Source organism: Staurois parvus, unplaced genomic scaffold, assembly GCF_062004578.1.
Source record: "Staurois parvus isolate SC_StPar_1 unplaced genomic scaffold, SC_StPar_1.0 ptg000131l, whole genome shotgun sequence".
NCBI classification, from domain to species: domain Eukaryota; kingdom Metazoa; phylum Chordata; class Amphibia; order Anura; family Ranidae; genus Staurois; species Staurois parvus.
The window spans coordinates 8,738,559-8,751,167 of record NW_028317927.1 but is presented as its reverse complement, the minus strand read 5'-3'; the positions used below and the strand labels follow the sequence as shown (position 1 = coordinate 8,751,167).

General features: G+C 43.9%; 1 protein-coding gene across 1 annotated transcript in view; it reads left to right on the top strand.

The window, feature by feature from the left end:
• MINDY4B (MINDY family member 4B) overlaps nt 1-12,388 on the top strand; it is an 85,364-nt gene extending 72,976 nt beyond the window's left edge. Inside the window, exon 13 of the mRNA XM_089672605.1 lies at nt 12,007-12,388. Coding sequence (XP_089528731.1) covers nt 12,007-12,149 — 143 coding nt within the window. The 3' untranslated portion in view covers nt 12,150-12,388. The remainder of the gene's footprint in view (nt 1-12,006) is intronic.
• The last annotated feature ends 221 nt before the right edge of the window (nt 12,389-12,609 follow it).

Here is a 12,609-nt window from a genome sequence, read left to right as displayed (position 1 = left end):
GACTGACAACTCATGGGGCCCCCAGGCAATAGGGGATCATGGGGCCCCTGTGTCCTTGCCCAAACTCAAAAAAGCCTATGAAAAAGGTACCAGGGGCATCTCATGGGGCCCCCTACTGACCCCGGGCCCTCGAGCAGTGCCCAAGTTTCCAAATGGTCCAGAGTCTGAGCATCCAAACTGCAAGGAGGTAAACTACCAAAGCAGGATGAACAAAGACCCCCCCACACACACACACACAAACACACACTTTCAAAAGTTGGGGGGGCACCTTCATGCAGACAGCTGAGCAGAGGGGATAGAGGACCTACAAATTGGAAATCTGCAGCTTGAGTGACAGACTGTGGTCACCTATAAAGTACCACTACAGTAGTAGAGTAAAGTTGGGGGTCCCTCCACCACATCCACAGATCACCTGCAGGTGTATATTCAATCCACAAGTGGCATTAGGAATTAAAGTCTCAAGAGCAGGCCCAAACACACATATTTCTTTAAAGGACAAGTGAATCAGATGCTCCTTGAGCATATGTTTTTATTCTTATAGGGGTCCTAGGATCTAGATTAAAGGTGTCAATATCTTCTGCTGATATTGAGAAATTGCCCCTGGAAGCAATAGGGAACTATGGGAGGAGGCTTGAGACGTATATCATCACTGAGGGGAAGCCTGGGAGGAGTCTGTCCTTGTAGGATCGGTTGATCCCCAAAGCGAGCTGACCCTTTGGGGTCTATGTAAGGAGGTGAGGGGGCATTTTAGCCACTGAAGGATTATCACCTACTGATCACCCACACATCACCATTTGCATGAGAGTGAAGTTGGAGCACTACCATATGTGTTGCTGTTCTTGGACTTTAATTTAATATATGTTTGCAGGGTATACACCTATTAGTGTCATTTCACCTATTTGTGTGTGTGGATGACACCTAACACCATTTGCACTGTTTATGTTCCCAAAGAGAGGGAATTCACATGTTGCACATATTTATTTATTTATGTATTTTGGATCCCTCTAGTGGGGATTTTAGGGGGATTGATTGTTGTGCACATAATTATAATTTAATTACTATTTATTTATATATATTTTTTGATTGTGTCATCACATTTAGTTTATTGTGCTAGCGCTACACTGTGGTATTCATTGTTATATACACTTATTGGGTATAAGGTTAGTGTCAGCAGCTTTAGGGATAGGACTCCATTTAAGCGTAGGAGGATCCGCTTTATAAATCTATGTAAATAGCAACTCACAGAGGTAAAGGTATAACGTAGGTCTTTCGCCTCATGTGGGTCTGACGTCCATTAATCATCCAGATGTAGGAGAACCAAGTGGGGTTCAGCTGTCACTGGAGCATATGGGTGGGAGATCTGAAGAGCACTGGGAGACCACAAGATGGCCGACAGTGTAGATGTCGTGTGTGGGTGTGGTTACATATTTACAGGCAGGTCAGCCTATTTTTCAAACCAATGTGAAGGCTCCTTGGACGGGGTGGTTTTATATAGGCTGGGAGAACTGAAGGGCTCAGCAAGACTCTATGTAAAAGATTTCATCTTGGCAGCGGACCAACAGGGGAGAATTGGGGACATATGTGTATTCCAAAAAAAGCTATTTTGTTAAGTTTTGAATAAAATTGACAGGCAGGTTGTGCAGACTTCTGGATGAGGTGTATGGGCATGGGGGAGAGAAAACAGAGGGAATGTAATGAAAAAAGAGGGATAATGATAAAAACAAACAGGGCAAGGTGAAAAAGTATTATGTAGAGGGACTAATGATTAGACCTTTGCAGGATTAGAGATTATTGGGAGAGAGTGAAATAAAAATGATCTAAAGTTATTGGAAAGCAACAGTTTATCACAGCTGACAAAAGTTGCAAGTGTGAATGATGATGGTAACCCCAAGGACAAAAATTGTAGATTTTTTTTTAATTAAACGCAATTATTGTACTGGTATTTGTGTCTAGAAAGGTTGCTCCCTCCAGGGAGCATTATACCTGCTACTTATCCCCTGCTTACAATAAGTAAAATTGTTACTTGTACTTTAGGCCAAAAACAGGCATTTAACCCTTGATATGGGGGAAGCTCCACTGCATAAACAAGCCAAAACCTTGTTTTCCTTAGATGAGCCTGTGACAGTCCTGATGTTTTAGTAGCTGTGTCACCTTGTCGGATTCTACACACAAGTGGCAAAAGTGAGAACGTAATCTATTCAAAATACAGGGGTTGATTTACTAAAACTGGAGAGTGCAAAATCTGGTGCAAATTGTGCATGGTAGCCAGTCAGCTTCAGAAAACACTGGAAGCTGTTTTGGTTTCAATGCAGAGTTGCACCAGATTTTGCACTCTCCTCTTTTAGTAAATCAACCTCACAGTCTAGCATTTATTGAAATGAAACAGAAAATATATCTTGGGGCATGCACTTACTAGGTAACATTGCAGTGTTTACCCTTAATGTAACTTTTCTCTGACTTTGACGTGTTTACAAGCTCATTTTTAAATAGGTTTTAATGGTGGTAAGAATTGTAGATTTGCATCTAGATGGAAGCTCAGCGCTTCTCTGAAATTATCTGTCTTGCGTACAACTGTTCTGGTAAGATATTGGTCACATAGGGAGTGAATTGTTTTCAAAAAGCTAGGCTTCATTCTGTTCAATTTTAACTGATCTGGCAAACCGTATACCATGCATTGTGGTACATAGACTTATTGAGTTGGGGTGCTGTTTAAATATAATGGCACCACAATTAATGGCAGTAATGAAAGTTATGAGCACTATGATGTCGCATTAGTGTAAATGGGCCTGCAGAAGCATTATTTTTTGGTGCATGTATGCAAATAAGATACAATAAAGAGACACTGTCAACAGGGGCGGACTGACCATTTGGAAACTTGGGCACTGCCCAAGGGCTCGGGGTCAGTAGGGGGCCCCATCAGATGCCCCTGGTACCTTTTTTCATAGGCTTTTTTGAGTTTGGGTAAAGACACAGGGGCCCCATGATCCCCTATTGCTCGATGGCCCCATGAGTTGTCAGCTCGCCCCTACTGTCACCTTGCCCAATCATGGCAACTCACAAATATTCAACTTGCCAACAGCTTTGCTGCTACTTCTACTGCCCAAGCTGATAAAAATACCCACTGAGCAAATAGAAGGAAGTGATCTCTTCCCATCTGACAACACTGGGTTCGAGTAGCCAATTGCTAGGCCCAGGCACTGTCACATCTATCCCCAGCATTTGACACCAGCCAACACAAGAGAGGCATGAGCAGTAGAGGGGAGAGGTGGCAAGGTGAGTATCCCTGGGTCATGGGGATGTGCTTTGTAAAGATGCTGTCACTTTGCTCTGAACAGACAGTTTAACCACCTCAATACTGGACACTTTCACCCCCACTTCCTGCCCAGGCCAGTTTTCAGCTTTCAGCGCTGTCACACTTTGAATGCCAATTACTCAGTAATGCAACACTGTACCCAAATTCATTTTTTACCATTTTTGAGACAGCGCTTTTTTTTGGTAGTATTTAATCACCACCGGGTTTTTATTTTTTGCTAAATAAACAAAAGACAGAAAATTTTGAAAAAAAAAACCTTGTGTTTTCTTTAATTTCTATTGTAAAATTTTGCAAATAAGTAATTTTTCTTCATACATTTTGGCCAAAATTTATCCTGTTTCATTTTGGGTGGTAAAATAACCCAAATCAGTTTATATTATTTAGTCTGTGTAAAAAGGTGTATAGTCTACAAGCTATGATACATATCATTGAAAATTGATCAATCCTGATGTACTGACTGCCTATCTCATTTCTTGAGGCCTTAAAATGCCAGGACAGTACACATACCCCTAAATGACTCATTTTAGGAAAGTAAAAGGTATTTAGAAAGAGGTATGGTGAGTTATTTGAAGTTGTAATTTTTCCCCACAATTCTATGGAAAATGAAAAAATTAAACAATTTTTTTACAAAATTGTCATATTAACAAGTTTTTCTCCCACACGGCATAGGCATACTTGCAATTACACCCCAAAACACATTCTACTACTCCTCTTGAGTATGGGGATACCACATGTGAGACTTTTTCACAGCTTAGCCATATAGAGACGCCCAACATCCAAGAAGCACCTTAAGGCGTTCTAAGGGCATAGATTACACATCTAATTTCCTGACCACCTATCACATTTTTGAAGACCCTGGAGCACTAGGACAATGGAAACACCCACAAAATGACCACATTTTGGAAAGCAAAAACCCACCTGTGGTTTTAGTAGTGTAGTTGTTAGCAGAGGATGAGTGGAACAGATGTTTTGCATGGTCAGTACATCCAAAGGATTGGTCAAGGCAGCAGGCAGGAACATGGTCCATAAACAGTCCAGGGTCAGTACAGGCAGCAGGCAGATACATGGTCAGCACAGCCAAAGTGTTGTTCCAGGCAGCAGGCAGGAACATGGTCCATAAACAGGCCAGTGTCAGTACAGAGGTGTGGTCAGTTCAGTTGGCAGGCAGAGGCATGGTTGATTAACAGGCCAGGGTCAGATGGCAGCAGGCAGAAACATCAGGCTTGGGGCCTGGTTAGACCTGGACAAATGGGTAGAGGCTTCTTCCCACCCAAATCTCTTCCATGGTCTCCAGACCCTGATCCGGGAATTACAAAACCTGGAGAAAATAAAAAAAACACTCTTCTCCACTCAGAAAAACTACTCTGGAGACCCCATGTTATCCATTACTACAGTTGCAAGGCAAAAGATCAGCTCAGGCAGCACGCAAAAAAACATGGTTGATTAACAAGATATCAGAAATAAATGGTGAGCGCTAGAGAAGTGAAGCTGCTTGTACTAGTAAGTAGAAGAAGTAAATCAAAACAGTGCAGCATATGAAACATATAACCACAATATACATAAAAATGTCAAATCAATAAATAAATAAAATATTATAAATCAATATTAGTATACAAATTGTGCTCATTAAAGTACCACGTGCAGTGATAAAACAAAAAGTCCTTCTAGTGACAGTCCAATAAAAATAATGGTGAAATCATTCCAAACAGTGCTAATACAAAAGGGTCCTCCACCACCAGACATTCACCAGAAGGCCTGCTGATCAATAGCCTGTAGTACAACAAATAGGGAACCTCTGTCTCTCACTCCTCCATAATGCTGATAATACAACCAGGAGCCTAAAGAGAAGTGCTCACCACACGGAGCCCAAAGGATCATGTATAGCAGCGGTTCTCAACCTGGGGGTCGCGACCCCTTTGGGGGTCGAACGACCATTTCCCAGGGGTCGCCTAAGACCATCGGAAAACATATTTCCGATGGTCTTAGGAACCGAGACACCGCTGCTCTGTCTCGCGATCTGTGGGCGGGATGATATGCTGCCCCTGTAACCTGGCCACACCTCCTGGATCACTCAACAGCTCCGCCTCCTCGCCGCTGATTGGCCACCGGAACTGTAGCTCAGGAGAGGCACACAGGCGGCCAATCACCGGCGAGGAGGTGGAGCTTGGAGAGGAGGAGCCGAGCGGCAGAGCGCGCAGATCGAAGAAGATCGAGGGAGCTGCAGGACCGAGTGAAGAGGAGAGAGGCCAGAGAAGGAAGACAGCTGACAGGTAAGTGCAAATTTTGCTTCTGCAGGCTGTAGATGGGAGAGGGAGAGAGCGAGCCCAGGCTGGAGCAGGGGTCAGCAAGGTAAGTATCATTGGTGTCAGTGGGAGGAATAGTGCCCCATCATTTGTGTCACTAATACCAACGATGGGGCACTATTCCTCCCCCCACTGACACCAACGATGGGGCACTATTCCTCCCCCCACTGACACCAACGATGGGGCACTATTCCTCCCCCCACTGACACCAACGATGGGGCACTATTCCTCCCCCCACTGACACCAATGATAGGCACTATTCCTCCCCCCACTGACACCAACGATGGGGCACTATTCCTCCCCCCACTGACACCAACGATAGGCACTATTCCTCCCCCCACTGACACCAACGATGGGCACTATTCCTCCCCCCACTGACACCAACGATAGGCACTATTCCTCCCCCCACTGACACCAACGATAGGCACTATTCCTCCCCCCACTGACACCAACGATAGGCACTATTCCTCCCCTCACTGACACCAACGATGGGGCACTATTCCTCCCCCCACTGACACCAACAATGGGGCACTATTCCTCCCCCCACTGACACCAACGATGGGGCACTATTCCTCTCCCCACTGACACCAACGATGGGGCACTATTCCTCCCCCCACTGACACCAACGATGGGGCACTATTCCTCCCCCCACTGACACCAACGATGGGGCACTATTCCTCCCCCCACTGACACCAACGATGGGGCACTATTCCTCCCCCCACTGACACCAACAATGGGGCACTATTCCTCCCCCCACTGACACCAATGATAGGCACTATTCCTCCCCCCACTGACACCAACGATGGGGCACTATTCCTCCCCCCACTGACCCCAATGATAGGCACTATTCCTCCCACTGACACCAATGATGGGGCACTATTCCTCCCACTGATACCAATGATGAGGCACTATTCCTTCCACTGATACCAATGATGGGGCACTATTCCTCCCACTGACACCAATGATGGGGCACTATTCCTCCCACTGATACCAATGATGGGGCACTATTCCTCCCACTGACACCAATGATGGGGCACTATTCCTCCCACTGACACCAATGATGGGGCACTATTCCTCCCACTGACACCAATGATGGGGCACTATTCCTCCCACTGACACCAATGATGGGACACTATTCCTCCCACTGACACCAATGATGGGACACTATTCCTCCCACTGACACCAATGATGGGACACTATTCCTCCCACTGACACCAATGATGGAGCACTATTCCCCCCACTGACACCAATGATGGGGCACTATTCCTCCCACTGACACCAATGATGGGGCACTATTCCTCCCACTGATACCAATGATGGGGCACTATTCCTCCCACTGACACCAACGATGGGGCACTATTCCTCCCACTGATACCAACGATGGGACACTATTCCTCCCACTGACATCAGTGATGGGGCGCTAGTCCTCCCACTGATACCAATGATGGGGCACTATTCCTCCCACTGATACCAATGATGGGGCACTATTCCTCCCACTGACACCAATGGCGGGACACTATTCCTCCCACTGATACCAACGATGGGACACTATTCCTCCCACTGATACCAATGATGGGGTGCTAGTCCTCCCACTGATACCAATGATGGGGCACTATTCCTCCCACTGCAAAATTACAGTTCTGAAGTAGCAACGAAAATAATTTTATGGTTTGGGGGTCACCACAACATGAGGAACTGTATTAAGGGGTCGCGGCGTTAGAAAGGTTGAGAACCACTGATGTATAGTGTAGTTTTTAATGAGTATAAAAATTGTTACATTAAAAACAAGCGTTAAACATCTTCCATATGGAAAATCAAACAAACAATTGCTGGTTGATTACCAGGCTCAAGTATGCAGATTTGGGCTTCCTCCCCTCTTCTATCCCTCCTCCAGAAAGCTCTCAGGTTCCTGGAGAGGTGGGAGGGCTCCAGAAGCTCTGACCTTCAGAACCTCCCTAGCCTGTCCTGAGGTAACCTCTCTACCTCACTTCCAGGCTGCTACTCAGCCTCTGCCTGGAACAAACTGCTATCTGGCTAACCTGGAGTGCATTACACCCCATATTTGGCCTGTTTACTGGGGATGTACTGTTTAGTGCCCAGCCTTCCAGTGAAATGCACGAGGGACACATCGACACAAATATTTCTGTCAGTAGTAAACAATTCTGAAAAATTATTTGGAAAAACAAATTGATGAGTGGCCGAATTTTGAACAGCTTGTCACAAGCAGGATGATTTCAAGGAGGGCACAGGGAATTATCATTGAAGTGTAAAAATCTCATGGTCATCTCATCGCATGATCTGGGCATATTAGAAGAGTAGACTGGCATGTGATGTATGGGGTGAGTGGATCAGTAGGCATGAACTTAATTTTTTTATGTCAGTCCCATATTCAATGCAAGTCCAAGAAAAACTTTAAATTCTTGCACCGTTACAGGTTTCCACATAAGTGGACAAGCATAGGATAAAGTTGGATTGCTGGCAACAAATTGTCTGGCATAAAGATTGCACTGGTTCACAATAAAATTATCTGAGGGCCTGGCTGCACTGTAAAAGGGAGGATTGTAGGTTCTGCCAAATTAGAGGGTAGCCATACAGGATTTAAAAGAACGTCTGGGAGGCCAGTATGGGCCCTACTTCTTTGCAGTGGATGTGACACCCTGCTCCTAGTACCTGGCCTATCATCTGGAAGTACTGCACTGCTTGTGCTTGCCACTTCACTAGGATTTATAGTGCTACTGATGGTTGCCTGCTCCTCCTCAAATCGCTTGAATCTCTTTGTTGGGACCTTCTCTTCAGAATCCGTCACTGACCCACTCCTTTCAACTGGCTTATATTTAAAATCTGAGTCCGACAGTGAGAGTTCCCTGCTACTCTTATCCGTCATACTCAGTATCTGGAATGCCTGGAGTATTTTTTAGACATGGCGTTCAGATGTTGATGCTGCACTGCTGATACTATGACAGATGTTGATGCTGCACTGGTGACACTGCAACAGATGTTGATGCACACTAGTACATTGTGACAGATGTTGATGCACACTAGTACATTGTGACAGATGTTGATGCACACTAGTACATTGTGACAGATGTTGATGCACACTAGTACATTGTGACAGATGTTGATGTGTACTGGGAACAGATAGTGCACTGGCTGGGTGATCAGTGTGTGTATGCAGTGCAGGCCCGAACAGGCCGTAGGGCACACCGGGGCCACCTAAATAGGAGAGGCGGAAGGTGGCACATAGAAGACCATGCATTTCTCTGTTCCTCTATGTTCCACCTGGCTGCCTCTCCTATCCATCTCCTGTAGGCTGCATGACCTGAGCTCCTGTATGCTCTTCCCACAGCGGCCCCCCCTCATCCCCCAGAGCACTGCGGGGATCTGTCAGCATATGCTGTCCCCAGTACTGACAGTCCCCCCCCTCCACAGATGGGAGAAGAGAGAGAAAGCTGCCCCTCCTCCTCTTCCTCTCCCCCTGTGTCTGCCCCGCCCACACTCCCAACCAGCCTTATGTCTTCTCTCCCCCCTTCTTCTTTCTTTCCCTTCTTTCCTTCCTACAATAAAATGTAAAAAAAAATAATAAAACATAAAATTGTAAAAAATTAAATAAAAACCTACTGACACTAGTGGCAGAGCTATCAGGGTTGCAAAGGTTGCTTTTGTGACCTGGCCCTGGGCACCACCACCGGGCTCAGAGGAAAGGGTCCCTGGGCTTTGGGCTGCTCAGTACAATTGCCCAGGCCTATTTTTTGGCCCAGTCAGGGACTGATGCACTGTAAAATGGCGTAAAACTCACTGATCCCAGCTGCTAGGCACAAATCTGCTCTCCTTTTCCTTCCTTGCAGTCTCTGTGTGAGTAGAAGCAGAGACAATCAACTGACAGTCTGATTTGTTTACATTACGTGATGGCTGTGATTGGACACAGCCATCATGTGATCAGAAGCGCCAATCAGAGGGCCCATCTTCTGCTCAGCTATGTGCTGTGTCTAGGGGACACAGGCACCATAAGAGCATGCAGTTGCACAGCCACAGAGCTGGAGCACATGTAGGCTTATCTTCCCAGAACAGCGCGTGTCCCACCCAAGTGTTTATGTGCAGTGGCTGGATGCAAAGTGGTTAAGGATTGTGTGCACAAAGATTTTTCCATATGTTAGACTATGCATTCCTGTTGATGCTGCCATCTTTGCTGGGTTTCATAGCTTTTGGCCAAGATGAATGTTAATATCAGAGTTCTACAGAGGAATTTTTTTACCTCAGCACCTTGTGCCTATAATGGAGAAATTTTACAGTGCCTTGAAAAGGAATTCATACCCCTTGAAATTGTCACTTGTGACATCATTGCTTACTACGTGTAAAATCTGTGAATGATCACAGAGGTCACATGGTACAAGGCTATTCACAACAGCCTTGTACCATGTGACAAGCTGTGACCAATCACAGCTCACTCAGTAGTTATCAATGGCTTCAAGAATGCAGACAGAGAGAAAGAGAAATGATTGCTTTTACATCCTATATGGGTGTAAAAGCAATCAGTGTAAAAAAAAAACCATGGTGACACTGTACTGCTAGGTTGACAGTATGTAAAAAAAAATAAAAATAAAAATAATAATATAAAAAAAATAAAAATGTAAAAAAAAAGAAGTTTAAAAATTATAATTGTTGGTTATAAACTAATTTGGCTTATTTTTTTATTTACTAAAAAGATAACGGAATAAATTGTGGCCAAGATTTATGATGAAATATTATTTATTTGCAAAATTTTATAAGAAAAACACTTTTTTTCAAAATTTTTGGACATTTTTATTTACATAGCAAAAAAAATTAAAATCCCAGCGGTGAATAAATACCACCAAAATAAAGTTTTATCTGTCTCAAAAAAATGGTAAAAAATTCATATGGGTACAGTGTTGCATGACCGCGCAATTGTCATTCAAAGTGTGATAGCGCTGAAAGCTGAAAATTGCCCTGGTCAGGAAGGGGGTAAAAGTGTCCGGACTGGAAGTGGTTAAAGCAGTGTTAGGTTATAAAAAATATCCCAAGCTTTGAACATCTCACGGAGCACCATTCACTCCATCATCCAAAAATGGAAAGAGTATAGCACCACTGCAAACCTACCAAGACATGGCTGTCCTCCCAAACTGACAGGCCGGGCAAGGGGAGCATTAATCAGAGAAGCAGCCAAGAGGCCCATGGGAACTCTGGAGGAGCTGCAGATATCCACAGCTCAGGTGGGAGACTCTGTCCACAGGACAACTACTAGGCATGCACTCGACAAATCTGGCCTTTATGGAAGAGTGGCAAGAAGAAAGCCATTGTTGAAAGAAAGCCATAAGTCATGTGAGGGACACAGCAAACATGTGGAAGAAGGTATTCAGGTCAGATGAGACCAAAATTGAACTTTGGCTGAAAAGCAAAACACTATGGGGTTTAATTACTAAATCTGGTTCACTCAGAATCTTGTGCACTTCTGCATAGAAACCAATCAGCTTACAGGTGTTATTGCTGAAGCTTAATTGAACAAGCTGCGGTTAGAAGCTGATTGGCTACCATGCACTGGTGCACAAGATTCTGAGTGAACCAGCTTTAGTAAAGAAACCCATATGTGTGGTGGAAAGCTAACACTGTACATCACCCTGAACATATCATCCCCACCATGAAACATGGTGGTGACAGCATTGTGTTGTGGGGATGCTTTTCTTCAGCAGGGACAGGGAAGCTGGTCAGAGTTGATAGAAAGATGGATGGAGCCAAATACAAGGCAATCTTAGAAGAAAAGCTGTTAGAGTCTGCAAAAGACTTGAGACTGGGGCAGAGGTTCACCTTCCAGCAGGACAACGACCCTAAACATACAGCCAGAGCTACAATGGAATATTTTAGATCAAAGCATATTCATGTGCTAGAATGGCCCAGTCAAAGTCCAGACCTAAATCCAATTGAAAATCTGTGGCAAGACTCGAAAATTGCTGTTAACAGACGCTCTCCATCCAATCTAACAGAGTTTGAGCTATTTTGCAAAGAAGAATGAGCAAAAAATGTCACTCTCTAGTTGTGGAAAGCTGGTAGAGACGTCCCCAAAAAGACTTGCCACTGTAATTGCAGTAAAAGGTGGTTCTACAAAGTACTGACTCAAGGGGGCTGAATACAAATGCACGCCACACTTTTCAGATATTTATTTGTAAAAAATGTAAAAACCTTTTATAATTTTCCTTCCACTTCACAATTATGTGCCACTTTGTGTTGGTCTATCACATCAAATCCCAATAAAATACATTTACTTTTTTGGTTGTAATATGACAAAATGTGAAACATTTCACGGGGTATGAATACTTTTTCAAGGAATTGTATGTTTAAATGTTTGGCCTTTTTTAATTACTCACTTTTTTTTTTTAGACACCCACTCACACCCATGGGAAGGTCGCTATAAAGCAGAAGAGGGTGACCAAGAGAAAAGATTTCCCTCTCTGGAGATGACTGTCAGAACCAAATGGGAAGGAGCAGCTATTAACTGGAATGGAACTGTACCATTTTTCTAAAGGCAACCTGAAAGTTAAGAATCCACTGAATATAGAATGAAAGTCAGCTACAGTATTCATTAAAGTCATTCTGCATAATGCCAATCAGTTGAAAATTTAAATTTATGTATTATTATGCATTTTGTAGAATACTTATTACTGTCGAAGAATATTTACTACAAAGCTGAATTAACATGAAAACTGGATCCATGCTGTAATTAATTTTTTTTAATGTTTTATTAAAACAGCCATCCAAAGAATCATGTGGCTGGGCCCTTTTATCTTTATCATTATGTTAATTAATGCAAGAAAATGATAAAAAATAGAAAAGACATAACCATGCTTTTCCTTGAGCATCTCCATAAGACCTCCACAGAAATTTCAAACAAGTAGTGGTGAACTACAGTCTACAGACATCTTTTAAGGTAGTGGTTCTATAGGTTAAGTTATCACGTCTATTATGACTGCACTTAACAATAAA